Source organism: Siphateles boraxobius, unplaced genomic scaffold, assembly GCF_051911475.1.
Source record: "Siphateles boraxobius isolate OS27281-9 unplaced genomic scaffold, OSU_SipBor_1 206, whole genome shotgun sequence".
In the NCBI taxonomy this organism is placed as follows: domain Eukaryota; kingdom Metazoa; phylum Chordata; class Actinopteri; order Cypriniformes; family Leuciscidae; genus Siphateles; species Siphateles boraxobius.
The window spans coordinates 188,091-211,196 of NW_027508818.1; the positions used below are offsets into that span (position 1 = coordinate 188,091).

General features: G+C 42.8%; 1 protein-coding gene across 4 annotated transcripts; it reads left to right on the plus strand.

The window, feature by feature from the left end:
* The first annotated feature begins 1,234 nt into the window (after positions 1–1,234).
* Positions 1,235–22,537, plus strand: spats2 (spermatogenesis associated serine rich 2). 4 transcript variants are annotated; one of them, XM_077237686.1, is made up of 13 exons: positions 1,235–1,418; positions 4,293–4,343; positions 10,193–10,272; positions 10,478–10,586; positions 11,078–11,127; positions 11,772–12,006; positions 12,075–12,248; positions 14,179–14,314; positions 16,230–16,288; positions 20,530–20,639; positions 20,732–20,834; positions 20,934–21,082; positions 21,163–22,537. In XM_077237686.1, exons 2-13 carry the CDS (start codon positions 4,319–4,321, stop codon positions 21,532–21,534), a joined length of 1,602 nt encoding a protein of 533 aa, XP_077093801.1. In that variant the 5' UTR covers positions 1,235–1,418; positions 4,293–4,318; the 3' UTR covers positions 21,535–22,537. The 4 variants fall into 4 exon arrangements, with proteins under 4 accessions (XP_077093801.1, XP_077093800.1, XP_077093802.1 ...); XM_077237685.1 differs by lacking the exon at positions 1,235–1,418 and adding an exon at positions 1,915–2,159; XM_077237687.1 differs by lacking the exon at positions 1,235–1,418 and adding an exon at positions 2,194–2,345.
* The last annotated feature ends 569 nt before the right edge of the window (positions 22,538–23,106 follow it).

The following is a 23,106-nucleotide window of genomic DNA, read 5'->3' on the forward strand; positions in this document are numbered from 1 at the left end:
CAATCAAACTTTCTTTAACCAGAAGATTTTGTTATAATGGAAGTTATTATATAACCACAACTTCACCCATAACAATAGATTTATTAGAAACGTCTGTTCCTGATGGGCTTGGAAAAGGCGTTTGGTCAGTTCTTCATTTAATAGACGAGGATGGAAGAGACTTTAAATATGATTTGCAAACGGAGCTTTAAACGCCATTCATCCAAACAGTTTTATCAAGATACAGAAGTTATTCAGCCATATAATAACTTATATAATAACTTCTGTCCACATGCCAGATCTGTGAGCTCCCGATCAGGGCTTCACGTATTCACTCGTTTCAATTCTAGATTATATCCGACACTTCCATATCATAATGGTATTTTGTAAGCTTATGATAAACCATTTATAAAACATATTATAGTATATTAGCTTTCCAGTGGCTCCCAAAGCAAAGGAAACTCATTTTAAAATATATAATGGTATGTTGTCCATCAAGTGACGTTTTAAGACCGGTTTAATTTGTAAGAAAATGCCAGTGTTTTCTGTGAAGGACGCAGACCATGATTTCTGTACTGATCAACAACGGGAAATATGTCTTATTGTTTTATTATTTAGACAAAGATTCAATCACTCCCCACTTTTGCTAGGAAACACATTATGTTGTGAATGCTGTTGGATGGTTATTTTTTTATTCATGTAATGTTGATTCTGCCACATTTTTCATTCATAAATGCAAATGTATAAAGACGAAACCTTTTTTTTCTGTATTCAAAAGAGCCTTTATTTGTAATGACTTTCCATCATTGGAGTGTACGTATGTAAATAGAAAGGCCCAGAAATTTGCTGGAATAATAAGAGACCTCTTCTTTCTTTCTTTCTTTTTCCTTCAAATATATGTATTTTTCTTTATATTTTTTTTACGGATGTGCCCAGCTTAATACTTGTGTATCTGTATTTATCAATGCCATTGATGTACATTTTGTTTTTGTTCTTCTTGGTGTTCAAAAAAGAAAAACATTTCCTAAGCCTCCTTTGAGAGTTATGAGTACAGTAAGGCCTGTAGTTTGCTCTACAATATAGATTACATACAGTTATTCACGTCAAACATGAATTTAGTTTTCTAGAAACAGTAAAGGCTCTTCGTCTCATTCAGCTCATAAATGTTTACTTAGCAGGTTTAATTGTCAACATCTAGCCTGTTTGATCAATATTGAACTTTTAGTTTTATGAACCTCGATGGCATTAGTGGCTCAGTCGCGCGCGGGGATATAAACCAGGCCGGAAGTGACTGAGAGGCGCGCGCTGGACGAGCGGAAGTGACGCATGAGCCGGCTGTAAGAAAAGACAGACGTTCGCACATAAGGGATCGCAGAAAAGTCCAATAAAAGAACACACATTGCATGTGTGTGAGCCACAGATTCCTGCAGGTCGTTCAGGTAAGGCTTTCCCTCATCAGTCTCGCGATCAGAAGCTCGTGTCCGTCACGCAACGCGAACACCAGCTTTCACACGTTTGGAATATAAATAGCAGCGAAAGTGATCATTAAATCTTGTGTTTTTTCTCCGCTGTTTTCATCTGTTCGTCATTGGTGTGTGTTTCTCTCGGTTAGCATACAGTAGCTCACCGGCTAGCGGAGGCGTTGCTAAGATACTGCCACATATGCGTCGCGCGAGCCGCGTTATTATTGATGATATGAACGCGCTCCTCGAATCACGCGCGTTATTACAAACTCGTTCGATCTAGTGTAGAATGAAATGCAATAGAGGGAGAATAATATTTGTTTAAGCATGAATACTTCCAGATGTGTGTATAGATGCCGTCAGTGATGAGAGAATAGAACATAAACAGAGTTGCAGAAGCGTCACTGAAGGATCTGCGTGCAGTGATTGTTTTGACACCTGTCAATCATCGGTCACAGCTGTAGATGTGGCGTGTGCAGTGCCACGTCACCGCGCTTCCCGCCTCAGGGATTCAGGATCTTCCGGCTCGGTTTCTCTTGTTCCGCGGAACCGGATCCGGTAATTCTGAGCATCAGGAATAATTCCCGCTCACTGCTGGAATACTGATTGCGTCACAGATTCTGATGCTGGGCTTCACCTCTTTAGTAAACAGTGTTCGTGTTCCTCTGGGTGTAAATATAGCGCTAAATGCGGCCTCACCTGTTCGACGGCACACAGGTGTGTGTGACGCAGAGACGGGTGTGTGTGTGTGTGTGTGTGTGTGTGACGCAGAGACGGGCGTGTGCGCGAGTCCGAGTGTGTGCGTGTTTGCATAGTTAAGTTTCTTTTTCCTGAGAAAGCGAGTCTTATGGTTCTTGCGTTCATAGAGAGAGCCTGGCCGAGATACTTCACTGGTCTATTGAGGTACTGTGTGTGTGTGTGTGTGAGAGCGAGAACGAGTGGCTCTACTGAGGTACAGAACTGGTGTGTGTGTGTGTGTGTGAGAGAGCGAGAACGAGTGGCTCTACTGAGGTACAGAACTGGTGTGTGTGAGAGAACGAGTGGCTCTACTGAGGTACAGAACTGGTGTGTGTGAGAGCGAGAACGAGTGGCTCTACTGAGGTAGTGTGTGTGTGTGTGTGTGTGAGAGAGAGAGAGAACGAGTGGATCTACTGAGGTACTGTGTGTGTGTGTGTGTGTGTGTGTGTGTGTGTGTGTGAGAGAGAGAACGAGTGGCTCTACTGAGGTACAGAACTGGTGTGTGTGAGAGAACGAGTGGCTCTACTGAGGTACAGAACTGGTGTGTGTGTGTGTGTGTGAGAGCGAGAACGAGTGGCTCTACTGAGGTAGTGTGTGTGTGTGTGTGTGTGAGAGAGAGAACGAGTGGATCTACTGAGGTACAGAACTGGTGTGTGTGAGAGAAAGAGTGGCTCTACTGAGGTACAGAACTGTTGTGTGTGTGTGTGTGTGTGTGTGAGAGCGAGAACGAGTGGCTCTACTGAGGTAGTGTGTGTGTGTGTGAGAGAGAGAGAACGAGTGGATCTACTGAGGTACAGAACTGGTGTGTGTGAGAGAACGAGTGGCTCTACTGAGGTAGTGTGTGTGTGTGTGAGAGAGAGAGAACGAGTGGATCTACTGAGGTACAGAACTGGTGTGTGTGTGATGACTTTTTTTCCAGCTGTCGAAAGATGACAGCCAATCAGAATCCACTTGAATTTAAAGGTCTCGCGCTTTTAAAATGACAGACGACATTGCGGAGAAGTTAATCGCCGAGGTCCAGAAAAATCCGCTGTTTGAAGTCAAGCCCTTTCAAAACGGCTTGAAGTCAAAACGGATATGGAAAACTATATGCTGTAATGCTGACCAGCGCTGACGCCATTCATGGTAAATACCCATACAAGTATAGCCTACGACAAATATTTCGCTTTCCTTGGAAACGGCAACCTTTTCACGAATATACATGACTTGACTTCAAAGACAGACGCAGGTAATCGCACACGCTCAGTCGAACTCACTGTCTGTTTAGGCTTAAGTCCAAATCCACGAATCCTCTGTACAAATCACCATGATAAACAGTTTTTTGATCATTATCAACTTATTTAACATTCAATACACATGGTACGAACTACGAAGGGTGGCCTTATGAAAAAAGAAAACGCGGTTCGCGGTTGCTGCGGTTACTTGCATTCCTCTGCGGTTGGCCTGTCAGTAGCGCGGTACTGCGATATTGCGGTTATCGCGACAGCCCTATTGCTGATTGCTGGTTAAAGTCGTGTAATGCAACAAGAACAGCAAAAACGGGTTCAATGATGTACCATAAACTGTAAAGCGTTGTACACACTTTGAGACTGCAGCGCGCGCCTTAGAATAAACAGACCGTTATCGTTCATTTGTGTGGACGCAAATATAGTTATCGTGTTTGGTGTGAACGGGCCTTTAGAGATGAAGATTAACCCTTCATCCCTAACCCTTCATCCCTAACCCGTCATCTCTAGAGATGCTGATGTGGAGTTTGCCTTCCTGTGATTCAAAGATATAGAAAGGAACTCATCAGTGTCATCAGGGTTATTTCCAATATTCTGTAATATCCGCCTGTATTGTTGTAAGATGTTGTTTGGAATAAATGCAAAATTTATTGTTAGTGATTTGAAATGGTTCTTCCTACAATGGCCTTCTACAATTTTTGTTTTTTGATACTAAGAGTTTGGCGGCAGGATCTCTGACGGGTAACGGTTTATCTTTTCATCACTTCACTTCTGAGCAACTAGCAAATGCTGACTAAATGTTCCTCTGCGTTCCTGTTTTGAGATTTGAAGTGAAAACATTAAACACAACGTCACTTGTTTAACTGCAGATTTTCTCTCCCTGTAGAATTGCAGCTGCTGAGGAAGAGGAGGATGGCGAGGAAGAGCGGTTATAAAGGTGAGTTTATATGATTGCTGGGTGAAACATCACAGAAGAGACTTATCGCAGTAGTTCTGAAGATGTAAAGCCTAGTTTTCTAAAGTTTCTTCATGAGCTTTGCAGCTGCTTTCAGACGCTCCTGTTGTTTATCGCTGAGTATCGTAGCCAATCGTGGTCTATCGCTGAGCATCGTAGCCAATCGTGGTCTATCGCTGAGCATCGTAGCCAATCGTGGTCTATCGCTGAGCATCGTAGCCAATCGTGGTCTATCGCTGAGCATCGTAGCCAATCGTGGTCTATCGCTGAGCATCGTAGCCAATCGGGGTCTATCGCTGAGCATCGTAGCCAATCGGGGTCTATCGCTGAGCATCGTAGCCAATCGGGGTCTATCGCTGAGCATCGTAGCCAATCGGGGTCTATCGCTGAGCATCGTAGCCAATCGGGGTCTATCGCTGAGCATCGTAGGCAATCGGGGTCTATCGCTGAGCATCGTAGCCAATCGGGGTCTATCGCTGAGCATCGTAGCCAATCGGGGTCTATCGCTGAGCATCGTAGCCAATCGGGGTCTATCGCTGAGCATCGTAGCCAATCGGGGTCTATCGCTGAGCATCGTAGCCAATCGGGGTCTATCGCTGAGCATCGTAGCCAATCGGGGTCTATCGCTGAGCATCGTAGCCAATCGGGGTCTATCGCTGAGCATCGTAGCCAATCGGGGTCTATCGCTGAGCATCGTAGCCAATCGGGGTCTATTGTCAAAGAGTATAGAAGTAACGAGAGGCGAAACTCCGTTGCAGTTTTGGTAACAATCGCTAGATGGCGCTGCTGTCGCGCTGACGCTATTTTGGACTGAACCAACGGTTTTACCGTTAGCACAACTGTACAGCATTATGTCTGGAAATAATTGGAAACAAAGAAAACTGAGTTCTGCTATCAACTGCAACAACTACCAGTGTACAACCAATCAACTAGCATTTCATAGATTCCCCAAAGATCCAGAGAGGTAAAGTAGAAAAGGTTTTTATTAACGTTAAAGTGCGCAGCGTAACGTTACGTAGGTCTCCATACGTAAATGGCTGCATGGAGGTGTACAACTATATTCTCTCTTAATGGGTTGTCCCTTTCACCTACTTAGTGTTCGTGTTTTGGCTTTTTCTATGAATTAGTCAATCATTTCATTTGGATGGGCTGTTGTAACTGGTGTTGTAAAATTGTGCTGTGTATGAAAACGGGAGTTATCCCCTAAAGTTATTGGGGTAAATAGCCTATTTGACAGCTTCATGCTCTATGACGAAATTGTTTCATTATAAACCGATCCATAAGCATTATTTTGTTGTACATTATTCAACATGCCGTTTTAGTTTATGCTATAGAGATATTAAAAACTAGAAACTACTATTTAGTTCCCTTAACGGCTTTTGAATTGGAACCGGTATCGTTCAATTCTATGACAGCTGTGTTACGTTCAGTCCAAGATGGCGGAGCTGCAGCTCTGCGCATGGGCGCGTTTGTTGCAATGGAACGTTCTATTGAGTTTCGCCTCTTGGTATTTCTATACTCTTTGCTATCGCTGAGCATCGTAGCCAATCGGGGTCTATCGCCGAGCAGATATTTATTTTGTTATTAATTTGTGTTTACGGCTCTCAAATAGTGTGCTTGGCCATTGTAGCCAGGCAACAGACAAGTGACCAATCCTGAGCAGCTACGTCACTGCACGCGTTTACTGGCACGGTTCAGAACCGTTACTAATAGGGATGGGAATCTCTAGGCACATCACGACTCGATTCGATTACGATTCAGAGGGCTGTGATGATAAAAGATTGTTGATGCATCTTTTTTTTTCTATACAGATTTTTTTTCTCTCGCTGTGTGACTACTGATCCATGATGAATTTACTTCAAGTATATTTTATTAAACAAATGGAAGTCATTTTGCAATAAAGGTTGGCTTTGGGTTTTCTAATTTGTTTTTTCTTTTCCGAGTTGGGCGAAAGCTTTTAGACGCTGTGTCCACCAAAACTTTTTTTTCACGCGGTGGGTTAGGGTTAGGCGTATTTTTCAATTGTTTTCAATGGGAGTGCCGCGTTTTTAAAACGGCATGTGTAACCAGGCGCTGAGCGTCTTTTTCACGCTGTAGTACTGAGCGTTGAAGAATGTTCAACTTTGGGTAAAACGCAGCGCTCATGACTGTCACTTTTCACCCAGCCGTCCAATCACAGTGGAGGAGAGGCAGGACGAATACCACAGCGACCAACGATCACATTCTGCTTGTTCAAAGTCAACAGATGACAACACCAAGCATTATAACGGAACAAAATTATTTAAAACAAGAGCCAGAGCAAATACTTTACATTGTATTGACATTTTTAGTAACACTTCTGCGATACTCCTTATGATAGCAAAGCGTCTCAACTGAAAAAAACAAGCAAAACGGTGTGCTGCCAAAGCGCTCTCAAGCGCCCACAGCTTTAGCAGAGCGCAAAACGTTTTCAGCTGGCTAAAAACGCTTCGGTGGACACGTGGCCTTAAGGTTATCCTGGTTTCCACGGCAGCGTCGTTTGATCTGACGTGTGGGTTATAACAGAATTCTGTTCTGAATGTGAATGCTTCCAATTAGATCGTGCTGCGATGTTGTTAATTCTGCGGTGAATTCAAAGTCTTTCTCACTGGATCTCCCAGCGCTGTGTAATAACAGTGCCGCGTGATTGAGATTGGCCCACGAGTAAACCTGTTCTGAGTTTGAGTTGCACTGAACGGTCTGCGTGCCACAGCTCAAACGCGTAGCACGGTATTGTTTCACTTTCATTTCGTTTTCCATTTGATGTTTCCCTTATGTAATAGAAGTTGTAGTTCTTATCAATTGGACAACGTCCATAAAAGCCAGAGTTACGCTATTAACTGTGCGTTCACTCCGCCCCCGGCGGGAGCGTCAAAGTGGCCTAAAGTCATACATTTTCAATGAGCTCCAGCGAGGGCGGCGAGGACAGTTGAAATCAGGTCAACTTTATGGTAATGAGCTATGAAGCGGTTCGTCGACAACCAATTGGAATGTAGAAGTGCTCCGGTTGGAGGATTCCAGAGAATGCAGTCCTGTAAACTTTGGTTCTGACCACATTAGTTCGGATCCCTCGCTCATCCGTCATGTGTGTCTGTTGTTATGAGCACATGCGCCTTTGGCCTTCCGTCAACATTGTTTTCAATTAACATTTAGAATATCGATTTTTGACATTTGTGATTTGATCCACGTCCACGTCGCGATGCATCTAAGAATAGATTTTTCCCCCGGCCCCAGTTGCTAACCCTGCTGAGGATTATGGGCAGAGTACCTTTGTAATCGCCCTGAACCAGGCTCAAGTGGAAAAATAACTGGAGCCGTTCAGCCCGATGGTTATTACGGTTAGATCTCGCTTTGTGTGTTTTAACTTTTTGTCTGAACATTGCACTTTTTCTATAGGATTCCACATATTTATATTTGTATGTTTAAGTAAATATGAAGTATATACTTTACAGCTATAGCTGTTCTATATAGGTCTAGATGTCTCTATTATGGCAGTGACCAATGAAGAGCCGTCGTCCTGCTCGCCCATGATCTGAAACATGTTTCTGTCCCAGTGCTTTTATTATTTTTGTCTTACATTTGACTTTCTGTTTTTAGAGACCTGAGAACATTAAAACACTGATAGCATCATTTGTGGCTTTTGTTTATGGCTTTTATCTTGGTTGAGTGAGGTTTCGTTGCCTGCATTCAGAGTTAGAGCAGATGCAGGAGAAAGTGGTTATGTGACCCGCTGATTCACTCTTTCTGTCGGGCCTCGAACACTGGGATTGCTGGATGCCGTTCAGATGAGGATCTTTGGAGTCTTTGGTTGAAACACAAATCACGTGAAAGACTAGACTACGTTTGCACTCGATGAAACATTTCTTTACTTTCTGTGCAGTTTAGATGCTCTGTCTGCAGTCTCCAGTTTTGTTTGGCAAATGAAAACTTTGCGTTTCAATGAATTTGCAAATTCCTGGCCTGAACTTTGATCGAGTGTGTGTGTGTGTGTGTGTGTGTGTGTGTGTCTGTGTGTGGCGGGGCTAAACGGAGCAAAACACACTGTAAACTGTAAGCAGCAGCATCTTTTGAACAGCCTTTGACCCGATTAAAGCACAATATCACTGCAGTCCTGGCTGCTTTATGGCTGCGATTTCTAACCGGGTGTATGTCTTATCAGTTTCACCGTTCAAGAGCTTGAGAAATATTGCTTAAAGGGAAATCCACACACTGCAGCTTTAAAGATTCTTTGTGTAAATTGTAGGTCTGGCTTTTTGTAATTAACTTGAAAATCTGCATTGTAACAGTTCATGTACTAGTAAAACTGCAGTCATTTATCTGTTTGGTTATCTTGCAGATTGGCCTGGCGAGTGAGTGTGTGAGTTTAAACAAGTTCCAAAGTTTTGGTGCTAAATAGGAAAAGGATCTAACCGGGCTAATATGGTCGTACTTCCTGGTTCTGGTAAGAACTCTGGCGGCTGCGTTTTGGACCAGCTGTAGTTTGTTTATTAAGCATGCAGGGCAACCACCCAGTAGAGCATTACAATAATCTAGCCTTGATGTCATGAACGCATAAAGTCCAACCTTGCGCGGGCCTGGATGACTCCTGTGGTCAGCGCAGTTGTCATACTTTGTAAACATATTTGGCATGTTGGATTTGTTGAACACATCAATGCAAAGGAGAGTTGTCAACATCTTACCTCTTTCTGACAAAGTCAGTGCATTCGTTCGATCTTTGGCGTGATCGGCTGATTAATAAAAATGTTACTTGTTTCCCAACTTCGCTGTCATGTGCAAGAGATGGATAAATCTCTCTCCTTTGATCAACACAGTCGCTCAACATGTTGAAGGACTGAAACAACAATTCGGCCATTACTTCATTGAGGATTTTGGTCAAATTATTTGGGTCAGAGACCTAGGCGCCGAGGAAAACCACCAGATATTCTCAATTTATTTTAACCAATAATAATAAAAAATTATTGTGGCTTTCAGACAAGACTTTTCTAATTTTTGTAGTTAATTTGAGACCGTTTCTATGGCGTTATTTTAATGACAAATGTCGAGAGCGCATTATTGTAACGTGAGAGAGCATCCATGCAATGAATCTCTTCACTCGCTGGAGGATTTTTCACTTGCGCACAAAACTGGACGCGTGCTCGCAAATATACAGTGGTCTCATGGCTCTCGCTCAGATATTATGTGTGTGCGCTCAAATGTTGTGCTGTGGGCCCGTGAATCTCTTGTTCTTTCTGCCACATGATTGGGGAGGCTTTAGTTCCAAAAGGTTGAGACCCTCTGATCTAGTCTATAAAGTGATAAAAGTAGAGCTTGTGCAAACAAGACCACGTTGCTATTATCAAATGCTTTTTTAATGTTTTTTTTTAAATGCTTGTGGTTCTCAATTTTTGTGTGTGTATTTTGAGTGGAAAACGTGCAGCACATTTAAATATTCATCATATTCATCTAGCCGTTGCTCTCACCAGTATAATTGCTGCTTATGTACTCTAACTTCGTTTTACCCTTAAACGAAAAATAAAAAATAACTTTGCTGTGACTATATCGGGGCCTTATTGTACTCAAGTGTGTGAACTTAGCAAAAATACAAGAATGGGATTGGAAGTTGATTTCAGCAGATATTTCATATTAAATGATTCAGGAGCAGAAAACCCTAATTCGGGACGTCCCTCCCTGGCTCTTCTCTTGACCTACATATTTTTGGGGAAAAGCTTTAACCGAGATCCTCTGCCAAGACTCTCTCCACTGATGAAGTCAAGCTGGGATTTCAACTGAACACGTGGAAATCTCTAAGAATGTTTCCTCCCCTCTTCCTCCAGATGTGTCAGGAGTGGTGTTCGACACGCACTCAAAAATGGTGATGTCTCAAGGAGGAACTTTTGAGAAGATGAAAGAAAAGGTACTAATGACTTCTTGTGTTTGTCTTGGGGACCGTTTACACAGAACGAGGGACGCTAATGGTTCTGAGTGAACGGCCCCTGCCAGCCTGAAAATGCAATGTGAGATTTGTTGGCTGTTATTTATGATGCTCTTTGTGTCTGTGTTTTTCACTCTTTCCAATGAACCGGGCGGCTCGACTCACTGAATGTTTTTGCTCTTGTCAGATAAACGCTGTGCGAGCTGTGGTTCCCAATAAGAGCAATAATGAGATTGCTCTGGTGCTGCAGCACTTCGAGAACTGCGTGGATCGAGCGGTGCAGGCGTTTGTTGAAGGTACAAACACACACTCAATGCAAATGTTGCTCCATTTGCCCTTTTCACATTTCCGTGTTTTTCAGAAGCTGAAGTTGTCATAGTTGGGTAAACTTCTATACTGGTGAATGAGAGACTACATTACCACATAGTGAATACTGTTCCCAATTTCTCAAATAGCAATAGAAAAACTAAATTGTTTTCACAACTTTCAAAAGAGGAAAAAACATAGAGTGTTTGATAACGGCAGTTTTACCGTCGCTCCCACAGCCGCTGTATTAGAAACACACTCACAGCAGCGTTCACTAGTTTTTTGTGCAATTTTTGTAATTTGATGCAGAGGTAGTAAAATACAAAGTATAGTTTTATAAATGTACATGCATATTTAACACATCATCAAAGTCTGTGAAAAAAGTCCATTTAGTGTGATCTCAGACTCGCATGACTGCTCTCATTGCTGTGTGTCGCTACTGTAAAATGGTGTGTGTGTGTGTGTGTGTGCGTGCTGTCAGGTAGTGCCGTGGAGATCCTGAAGGAGTGGAATACCACTGGGAAAAAGAAGGTGAGGAAATCATAATGTCTGAAGATCATGAAATAAAACTAACCCCTAACCCAAACAAAACATGCAATTTAACCCCTGTGTGTCCTTAAGGATAGTTTTGTCTTTTTAATTTTTTTAAAATTTTCCCTGTTAATTCTAAAAGCATAAATATTGGCAGAAGTGTGTATTTTTATTGGAATTTCAATATTTCACCACCATTTCCTTCCATAAATCTATTTTACAATTGGTACCCAAAATATTTGGACTTTAAATCCATTAAAACTGCAAACAAAAATTGTAATCCTAGGGTTAACTATAAAATGATTCAGTCTTTGTTAATAGGCTTTCATTTTGTTAGCATGGCTTCAAAAATATTTTTAGTACTTTTTAAAAAAAAATGTATTATTACTAGATAGCCCATGTTCTCAGGCCTATAAAGGAAATACTCACTTTTTCGAGTGAGTGAGTTTTGTTAGATTTATGGCTTTGATTTTCTAGCAGTTTTTGACTTCAAAATGCTTTATAAATATAGATTTTATGTAAAAAATATAAGTCATAAACTAAAAACTCTATAATCTGTCATTGAGGTCTTGAGAGGACAAAAACACCGGCGGCCTGTGTTCCTGCTGTTCTTCAGTGTTACATGCCTTTGCTCTGATTCACAGCCCAAGAAGAAGAAGAAGCCAAAAGCACAGAGCGATGTTCCCGCAGACTCGACTCCTGCCGAATCTCCCCCAGACGCTGAGTGTCAGGAGGCTGTGAACGGCTTCCATGCCAACGGGTCTGCGGCAGCCGAGTGCGAGTCCCTGGACTCTCTGAGCGAGCAGCTGGACTGCGCTTCTCTGGACGCAGCGGAGCTCGACTCGGAGACTGCGGTCCCGGAGGCTTCAGAGGCCACAGGTGCGTTCGCTGAGGTCATGTGATGCTCTTCTGTCTCCTGCTGGTGCTGACGGGGTTCATCTCTGCAGGTGGAGAGGTCACGACCTCATCGAGCCCCGGCACCACTGACGGGCCGCGGCAGAACCATCACGGTTTCCGTAGTAACAAGTCTCAGTCCAAGCCTGTTTCCAGCGCCCAGAATCCCTCGATGCCCATTCCTTTCGAAGACGCATGGCGAGGTTCTGCTGCCAGGAAGATCGCTGGTAATTTGTTTGTTGTTATGACACTTTTGTGACTGATTTGCTGTCGTTTGTCTCCCTGTCTGCTCTGAAAATAACGGGCGAATGATAACCTGTGTGATGCTGTGGCGAAGTTCTTCCGGTCGTTTCATTGGCAGTTTAAATAAAAGGAAAGTTCATCTGGAGAGGATGATCAGAGGTTTAGTTACCCGTGGCGGACCCTGGCATCGGCACTATAGGCTAAACCTAACCCATCGGCACTATAGGCTAAACCTAACCCATCGGCACTATAGGCTAACCCTAACCCATCGGCACTATAGGCTAACCCTAACCCATCGGCACTATAGGCTAACCCTAACCCATCGGCACTATAGGCTAACCCTAACCCATCGGCACTATAGGCTAACCCTAACCCATCGGCACTATAGGCTAACCCTAACCCATCGGCACTATAGGCTAAACCTAACCCATCGGCACTATAGGCTAACCCTAACCCATCGGCACTATAGGCTAACCCTAACCCATCGGCACTATAGGCTAACCCTAACCCATCGGCACTATAGGCTAACCCTAACCCATCGGCACTATAGGCTAACCCTAACCCATCGCATCGGCACTATAGGCTAACCCTAAGAATGAGCAGCACGACTCCACACCAGTCCACACGCAGCACATAAACCAGAACCTCTACTGATCGCTAGTCAAAGTTTGACGAAATTACAAACAAATAATCCTGTCATGTGACGTATCAAAATGGAGCTTGCGTTTAATGGGAGCACAATGTGCGTGTAAAATAAAAAAACAGGCATGAGAGAGACGTGAGCAGCGGTGAAATGTGACACTTGTGCAGCTGAAGCATTGAGTTAATGTTAAAGCATTTATCATTTCATACCCGTCGTTCCAGTGGTCGTTAGATTAGTTGATAATCAAAGTAATTTTTAATTGCATTGAAGTGAGAACTTTGATAAAAGAAATTGGGGATTGAAACGGCGTGAATAGCCAGTCGTTAGTAATTATTTTGAAGACAAAAGAAAAACATATTTAGAGCCATAAGCAGGCCGGAGAGGTGTGCATGTGTGCAGCGGAGACTGAGACTGAATGGGGCTTAGAACATGACAATAAACATCAGTTTGCATTTAAGTCTAATCAAAATAGTCATATGACATGATCTTGAAAAACATTTAACTAAATACAGAGTTTTAGACTTGTCATCTTCAGATTTTAAATATTTAGCTGCAGTGCATTCATAGATTGATACAATGCCAACTTCAATTTTATTTCCATGAAGATATTTCATAAATTTATTTCTAATAACTTTACAAAACTTTGAAACTATTTATAACTATTTTTTTCATTATGACAATAATTAATTATACATTTACAATAAACTGCCAGGTGTCAGCTTTCAAGTGAGACCATACTTGTGCTTTTAGTGCAAAGGGTTCATGAACTGTATGTGTTTTAGTTTGGGTATGCCATTTCTGTGGATTTTTCTAAAGTGGGGTTGCAGCCGAATGGGTTAAGGGTTTAGTGCATCTACTCGTTCTTTATTCTGACCACATTAGAATAATAGTGCAGTGATCATCGCTGAAATGACACAAATGGAAATATGTGTATAATGATGTCATCAATCATGTGACACGCTCTTCTTTCTTTTTTTTTCATGTTCATCATCATCATCATAATGAGGCTTTTTAAACTCCTTCTAAGAGACGTACAGTAGTGAAAAGTGTATCCAAACTTGTTTATACCGGTACAAAGTGTTTAAATCTTGACGGTGCCAATGGCCGGTAGTTTTGTGGCTCATGCGTCACAAGCACACGCACAGATACTCGAGTGAACACTGCTACACTCTTCATGCTCCGAGTGACCTTAGCGATCCATCATGAGATGTTGTGCTCTCTTAGGTGATTCTGTGAGATGCTAGTGTTGTGAATGTTTGGTGTTTTGTCAGGTCCGAGCGTGGATCGCTCCGTGAAGGACCTGCAGAGATGTGCAGCGTCACTGTCTCGCTACAGAGTCGTGGTGAAGGACGAGATGGACTTATCCATCAAGAGAATGAAGCAGACGTTTGCTGAGCTGCAGAGCTGGTATCTCACACACACACACACACTCATGCATGCACACACTCGCACACGCATTCACACACAGTAACACTCACGCATGCATGCACTAACAATTCACGCACATGCTCACACATGCACTAACAATTCACGCACTCGCTCACACATGCACGCATTCACACACAGTATCACACACACACTCGCATACGCATTCACGCATACACTAACACACTCACGCACACACGCATTCACACAGTAACATGCTCAGGCACGCGCACACACATATAACACTCACGCTCACACATGCACTAACACACGCACTCATTCACACACAGTAACACACTCGCATACGCATTCACGCATACACTAACACACACGCACACACTCGCATACGCATTCACGCATACACTAACACACGCATTCACACACAGTAACACACAAGCACACACTCGCATACGCATTCACGCATACACTAACACACACGCACACACTCGCATACGCATTCACGCATACACTAACACACGCACACACGCATTCACACACAGTAACACTCACGAACACACTCGCATACGCATGCACTAACGCACACACGCATTCACACACAGTAACACTCACGAACACACTCGCATACGCATGCACTAACGCACACACGCATTCACACACAGTAACACACTCACGCACGCATACACTAACACGCTCACGCACACACCATAAAACACTCACGCTCACACATGCACTAACACGCACGCATTCACACACCATAACACTCACGCACACACATTCTCACATACACTAACACACACACGCATTCACACATACACAAACACTCGCACACGCATTAACAGATACACTAACACACATTAACAGATACACTTACACGCTCATGCATTAACACATACACTAACACACACACGCATTCACACATACACTAACACACACACGCATTCACACATACACTAACACACACACGCATTCACACATACACAAACACTCGCACACACATTAACAGATACACTAACACACATTAACAGATACACTAACACACTCGCTCACACATTCACACATACACTAACACACTCACGCATTCACACATACACTAACACACTCGCTCACACATTCACTAACACACTCGCTCATGCATTCACACATACACTAACACACTCGCTCATGCATTCACACATACACTAACACACTCGCTCATGCATTCACACATACACTAACACACTCGCTCATACATTCACACATGCACTATCACACTCACTCACGCATTCACACATACACTAACACACTCGCTCATGCATTCACACATACACTAACACACTCGCTCATGCATTCACACATACACTAACACACTCGCTCATACATTCACACATGCACTATCACACTCACTCATGCATTCACACATGCACTAACACACTCGCTCATGCATTCACACATGCACTAACACGCTCATGCCTTTCACACATGCACTAACACACTTGCTCATGCATTCACACATGCACTAACACACTCGCTCATGCATTCACATACACTAACACACTCGTCTTCGTCTGTATAGGTACTTATTCTCCTGTTTTCACTCTTTGCTCATCACCAAACACTACAGAGCACCAAACTACTGAATGCACCTTAAAGAAATCATTTATTTATATTTTACTTGGATTCATATAATGAAGTAGGCCTATATGAGTTCTGTTAATATCTTAAACTTAGGGAAAAGACAGATGCCATTAATCCCTGATTGTTACACAGACGAGGAAATCTAAACTTGCCCACTGTGATCAGCAGGTTTATGCCGAACTTTAGCAAAAATAATCTCAGGGTGTCATATGGATATGGATACGTTTATGAGCAGTGGATGCGAACCAGCAGTTCGAAATCAATTTAAGTGTTTATTCAGCATGAGATCTGTTTGTCTCTAATGTTCCTGTTCTCTGTTCAGTCTCATGGATCGAGAGGTGGCGCTTCTCGGCGAGATGGACAAAGTCAAAGCAGAAGCCAGTGAGTAGAGTGACCGCACTGCTAACTGTGTGTCTGTTCTCTTAATAACTGTTGGGTAGGGCTGCATGAGATTGTGTGTGTGTGTGTGTGTATATATATATATTTTAGCATTGATATCGTGATGTCAAGTATAAGGATTGTAGTTGGTGCATGATCTGTACGGGCCAGCCAACACAGTTTAAAACGCATATGATTCTCTAATTAATTGCAAAGTTTAACAATCACAGTGTGAAAGTTTATCATTTGCATGTATTTTATGTTCTGTCAGTTAGGGTTAGGAAATGGTTCTTAAAGAAGATAATCTAAATGTAGGTTTAGAAATTTTGAAAAAAATGTGTCTTAGGGTGCTTTCAAACTTGTAGTTCGGTTCATTTGGTCTGGACTGAGGGTGAAAAATTATACTTTGTATCATTTTCAGGCGTTTTGGTTCCTTTTCACACACACTGATTGCTCTGGTCCGAATCAGTTGATGAAACGAACCAAAATGCAGTCACGTGACAACATCCACATCACTCGTTGGCCAGATTTGTCTTAAACATATTTCCACAACTGCACTTAGATTGGTCTGAATTAACGTGCGGGAAACTTCCAACAGAACTCCCGGAAGTAAACAAAGAGGAAATCCGGGAGACATGCGGAGAATTCGCTCACAGTGTCAGAATCACAACAGCGATTCTGCGGGAGGTGATGGCGCAGTGGATAAGACACATGCCTTTGGTGTGAGAGACCCGGGTTCGAATCCACTGTGAGACACCAATGTGTCACTGAGCAAGACACTTAACCCCTAGTTGCTCCAGAGGCGTGCGACCTCTGAAATATAGCAATTGTAAGTCGCTTTGGATAAAAGCGTCAGCTAAATGAATAAATGTAAATGAATCAGCACGAGCTTTATCCTTTAGCTAATCCCCCCATAAACAACAAAGTCTAGACGTGATATAATTAAGAAATTCACTGTGCAATGCGGACAACTTCAGTGTTTATGATGAGATTTTAGTGAGAGTGCAGAACGCGGTAAGTCAGTCATGGCTTAAAGGGAGCGCGATTGACAATCTAAATAATAATTTTGTTTGACTACGGCAGCTGGTTTAGTCCAAAAATGCGCAGTTCTTTGTTCGAGGTCAGATCACGTTCTCGCCACAAGGGAACCGCTCCAGAGTTCGTTTGAAAGCGCACCGAGACCACCTCTTCGAGGAGATCTCGGTACGCTTATTTGGCCCGCTTTTGGTGCGCACCGAGTGCGATTGCTGCTTTCACACCCGCCCAAACGAACCGCACCAAGGGGGAAAACCAACTCTAGTGAGATTCAACCAAACTAAATGAGGCAGATGTGAAAGCACTCTTAATCTTTAGTTTCAATTTGAATTTGAATTACTCAAGCATGGTTTTCGCCAGGAAAGTAGTCAAAGAAGTTATGTTGTGAAACAAACAAACGCGCAGGATGCGAACTACGGGGGAGCTAGGGGGAGCTCGGCTCCCCTGAAAACGTGATTCGTGAAATTTTGGGGGGTCTCAAAAATATTGACTGTTTTATTTTGACATGCAATTTCAGTTTTGTGTAATGTGATCATCGTGGAGTATTATGTGTAAAATAGCAAAAATATCATTCATTCATGCATGACGGCGATTTAAACCTAATTCACTTCAATAAAAATAAATACATGCTATTCTTGTCATGAGCATCAAGGTGTGGTGGCGCTGCGGTGCAAATTCCAATCATGTTTAGTAGCCTACATGTTAACTCAAAGATTCGTAGAAAAAAATATAAATGTTGGAGGAGGCACTTGATCTGCGTGCGAAGTCCTTGAAATCTATTCTGTGTTGAGGGAAGGCATGTTATTCCCAATTATCTGTTGTGGCTGGGTTGTTATAGTTCTGCGTGACTCTCGATGTCTTATGCCTAATTGAACGGAGGAATTATGGTATTCTGTAGCCTGATGAGTAATTTAACCCTTGTTCAAGTCAAAGACAGCCTATTTATAGACTATTTGTGGATGGCTGTTTGCTGTTTGACTTATCAATTGTCGATAAAGTATAAAAGGGTGAATCCTGTATGCTTGCATAGTGCATACACTTGTAGCTGTTATGTATCTTTGGGAGTCATTGAAATGAATGGGTTTCATACCGCAGCGCCGCCCATTCTGCGTCCTGTCTGAAAGGCGCTTCAGTCCTCGGCACGCGCAAGTGCACGACCCCAGCCCCCCAGTCCCCCCCCCCCCCCCCCCCCAGTTTAAAAAAAAAGTGGGCTCCCCCAAAGGACACGGTATAGTTCGAACACTGCAAACGCACTGACAGTGTTTTCATGCTGGCGCTTCACACACACTTCCACTGTTCTGGGCTCCCCTTAACCCTTGCCTGTCCAATGTAGAAACGCACAGGTCTTTTCAAATAAACTGTCAGGACTCATAAACGTGCAGTGAAATGGAGATTGGACAGATATTCACCAGCCACTGGACAGGATTTGGCTGATTGCTTCAGGGTTTGCTGGCTCCTGTTATTCGCTGCTAGTGGATTCTGTAATGGACCGTCTGACTGCAAAATGAGTCTTTGAAATTGTTTTATAATTAAAAAAATTTGCAAACTTTTGAATCTAAATCTGTTATTCATTATTGTGTTTATTTTATTGATGGAGGGTCTTCAATGTATGAATTAGGGCTGCTCGATTATAGAAAAAATCATAATCACGATTATTTTTGTCAGTATTGAAATCGCGATTATGTAACACGATTATTTCACATGACTTTGGGAACGTGTTTATTAAAAGACACCTTTCAGGTAACCTGAAAAAGGTTACCTTTTTACAAAGTAATTTGTTGTAGGGGGTCACCAGGGCATTATTTACCTTAATAAAGGACAATTTATTAAACCTTACTAAATATGTTTTATGTCAAATTCTTACATTTGATCAAATTCAGTTTTAATAAAAAGGGCTGTTATCCATTAAATTAATTTACACTGCAAAATTACAACTGTAAAAATATTATGAGATTAATGTTTAAACAAATAATGAAATAAAAAATAAAATAAATGATACCTTTAAACAATAAATCAATAGGTGGCGACCAGTGACCGTCTTAATAAATGAATCGAGTCATTCATTAAAACGATTTGTTCAAAATAATGAATCATTCAGTAACAAAACACAGCGCTTAGTGTTGCTTTTCTTTTGTAACTATTTTCATCGGTGAAATAGAACAAAACCAGTCAATACTGCATCTATAATGTAAGTTACTACATATAAACTAGGCTACTTGTTTATTAAACTATAAATTCAATGTAACATTCGCAATCGTGATATTATAGAACAGCTCTTAGTCGTGTTATGTATGTTATATGTTATGTATAATATATGTATCATATATTATAAATTAAAAAAACTCAACATTTCTACCTCAGTATGTTTCTTCTGTGAGTTTTTGGGTGAGCTGTTAAGCTCATTTGTTTTGATTTCTCCACAAATGTCTCTCTCACAAATAGACAGGGCAGCTTCCAGAAACTATCCATTACCGATCTCTGTTTACACTGACTGTGTAAGATCAAAACCATCTCGCGTTTCGATCGGTCGGGCAAGTAAAACTCTCTTTCACTTGTAACTTAAAAATCCCCTATTCCCGGACTAGCGTTAATGTCGCTCCTTGTGTTCATCCTCTATTTGTTGCGTGCTGTAAAGCGGAACAGATGATCAGGTCATGTGCGCGCGCTACCGTTCGCTTGAACTGAGGCGCTACAGTGATCGAGCAGAAAGAGATCGCGACAGCTCGAGAGACGTCTTTGGTCTCACTCCAGTCTATATTAAATTAGCCAATTGTTATTGTGAAGTTTATTGTGCTTGCAATTTATGACTGTATAGGCTGAGAGAGTTTATGGCTTTTGGGAGGGACGGATGTGCGCTTGCGCGAGTCATTCAGAAAACAAGACAAAATAAGAGTGTTCTTGCAAAACAGAAAATGGCAAAATAATAGTTTTTACTCGATTGTACCATTTTGGAGATCGTTTGGAGCCAAAATCGAAATTGAAATCGAAATTCGATTAATTGCACAGCCCTAGTATGAATCGGACAAAAGAATACACTCCTGACTGTCTTGGAAGTCATTTTCTGCAGTCATTAGTCACGTGACACTTACACTTCTGCGATTGGCTCAGAAACACAAGTGTCCTTGATGTTCCAGTAGTTTGAGTCAGCTGCGGGGTTTGTGAGAGATCACTGTGTTCAGTGAGGATGATCATGTGTGTGTGTTTGACAGTGGCGATTCTGGACGGGCGTCAGAAGAGAGCGGAGGCGCTGAAGAGACTGGCTGACCAATCAGCATCACTGACTGAAGAACAGCTGACTGAACTGAGAGCTGACATTAAGGTGAGCGCACACACACACACGGCAGTTTAAAACATTACAAACATCTCTTTTCTTCAGCAGTTGCCTCATATTTCCCTCTCCCTCTCCCTCAGCACTTTGTCAGTGAGCGCAAGTATGACGAGGATCTTGGGAAAGCTGTGAAATTCTCCCATGATCTGGAGCCTCTGAAGTGCAGCATCATGTCGTTCGGATCAGGTGCGGCAGGGAACGTGACTGCGTTTTTCCATATAAATGAACGTATGAAGTGTTGATGTGTGTGTGTGTGTGTGTGTGTGTGTGTGTGTGTGCGCGCAGTGTATCATCCTCAGACGAGCTACTCCAGCCGTTCTCGCTGTAGCTCCTCCTCTTCCTCCGCCACTGGCTCAGTTCCTGTCCAAGCTCCGCCCCCCTCTGAGCCTCAGGCCTCCTCGTACACGGGCCGCCCCGGTGGGCCACACAAACAGGTGAGTCGTCGCACATGCTCAGTTATTCCAGCTGTCGTGTGCTCTTTCTGAACTGGCACATGTCTCTCTCTGCTGTGCAGATCTTCCAGGGCAACAGGCGCTTCATTCACGGTTACCAGGGAAACCAGCGCTATAATGGAAACGCCCATCCTGAGCGAAACCCTGGCCGAAGCAACTACCGTAACCAGGGAGAGCGCAGTCACCAGAGTGACATCACATCCCAGCCGGCCAATAGGGCGAGACCCCAGAGTGACCTCACATACCAGCCAGCCAATAGGGCGAGACCCCAGAGTGACCTCACATCCCAGCCGGCCAATAGGGCGAGACCCCAGAGTGACCTCACATCCCAGCCGGGCAGTAGTGCGCGTGGCTCCGCCCACTCAAGCTATCGCTCGGATCGGCCCGCCCACAACGGGCTTCCACAAAGGCAACCGCGGACGCCCTGCCTGTGATGAGCACACACACACACACACATACACACACACACCGGCCAGATGAAGAGAAATATCACGTTTACATCTGAGTTGAGCTGCTTCTTCTTTTCCTCCTGTCTGTCTGAGCGGCTCACACTAGAGTCAGTGTTAGTCTCAGTAGTTCCTGTGAGTGTTTCTCGTGGGCTTCCTCTTTCATATAGTCCGTGTCGAGGAAAAAGAGTTCTCAGCACGTTTGTTATTTACACACCAGATGATCAACACTAAGATGGCAGGCCGAGTCTGTCACGAAGCTCGTTTAGTGGGCTGAGCGTAGTTTGTGTCAGTTGTTAGAGATGTTAGTCCACAGAGACGCTCTCTCCTTGCTCACGATATACCTCTCACACATCTCTCCTCACACACACCTCCTCACACACACCTCCTCACACACACCTCCTCATCTCATGCTCTTTTTCCGCTCGCAACGTCCGCTTCCTTTTGCCTTCCTGAAAGACTCTTGTTGGAAAGAATCTGCGCTTGCTTTGAATTCTGGGATATCAGATTCACAAAGCGTCTGTTTGATCAGGATGTAGCTCTTCTGTCTGTCATGAGATCTGGATTGTTATTTCAGCCTCTGTCTCTCTTTTCTTTGGTTGCTTGATGATGTCATGATGATCAGCATCTTTTCAGCTCAATCCTGTATATATGTACACTATATGTATAATGATTTTGTAGCCTCCGGCCATGTATGTAGTGCAATTCATTAGTTCTCTGATTGAACTCTGTTATCAAGCAACTTCTGTTCTTCCTCATGTATAGAGAAAGGCTCGTTTTTGTTTTTCCAAATGATCTGAGACCGCTGTAATCAAGTGCCTTCGGTCATCCGCTTTCACCATCCCGTTCCTCCTGCTCCGGTTCGGACCAAAGACATCAGATGCTCCTGTCGTGCGACTGCACTAGCGAACACTCATCGTCTTTCTAGCTAATTGACCTACTTGCTTTTCCTTTATTATAAATAAAGAAGGATTGGTAGCAAATGCTTAAACTGTTTGCAGACTGTTTTTCCCAGTAGTCATGATTAAGATCACTGCGGTTTGTGTAAATTGAACCACTTGCTTGGTGTTTATGCTGATACTGTATGGTTTGAATGCTAACTGGCATAAATACTTGATACGCAAACAGACCATGGATTTTCAACAGTTTTATGTATGGGAATGGGCTTTTACACGTTTTGCTAGTGGGTGTATGGGACTTTCAAAATGTTAGTGGCAAAATCATTAGGCTCAGATCAGAATCAGAAAGCTTTATTGCCAAGTGTGCTTGGGCTTACACACACACACACACACACACACACACGTAGGTAATTTACCTTGGTATTGAAGCTTCTAGTACTCAAATATAAGACGCATAACATTTTAAGAATAACAAATTTAAAAAAAGTATGAAGGCACTGATGGGTTTAGTCAGAATAAACATTTATAGGTGATAAATATTGACTATTGTTAATAATAATAATATAAATAAATAGGACTAAATGTACAAGGATATCGCACAAAAAAGTGGGGTATTGAACAGGAAGGCATTTAACTGTTGAAGAGGGAAGGTTTTTTTGTG

What these genes read in the sequence shown, in the direction of transcription:
- spats2 (XM_077237685.1), top strand. Translation starts at nt 2,066, where the DNA reads ATGCTGGGCTTCACCTCTTTAGTAAACAGTGTTCGTGTTCCTCTGGGT. An exon ending in TTGAGAAGATGAAAGAAAAG is followed by an intron (nt 10,273 to 10,477) that starts GTACTAATGACT and finishes TGCTCTTGTCAG; the next exon opens with ATAAACGCTGTGCGAGCTGT. An exon ending in CAAAGTCAAAGCAGAAGCCA is followed by an intron (nt 16,289 to 20,529) that starts GTGAGTAGAGTG and finishes TGTGTTTGACAG; the next exon opens with TGGCGATTCTGGACGGGCGT.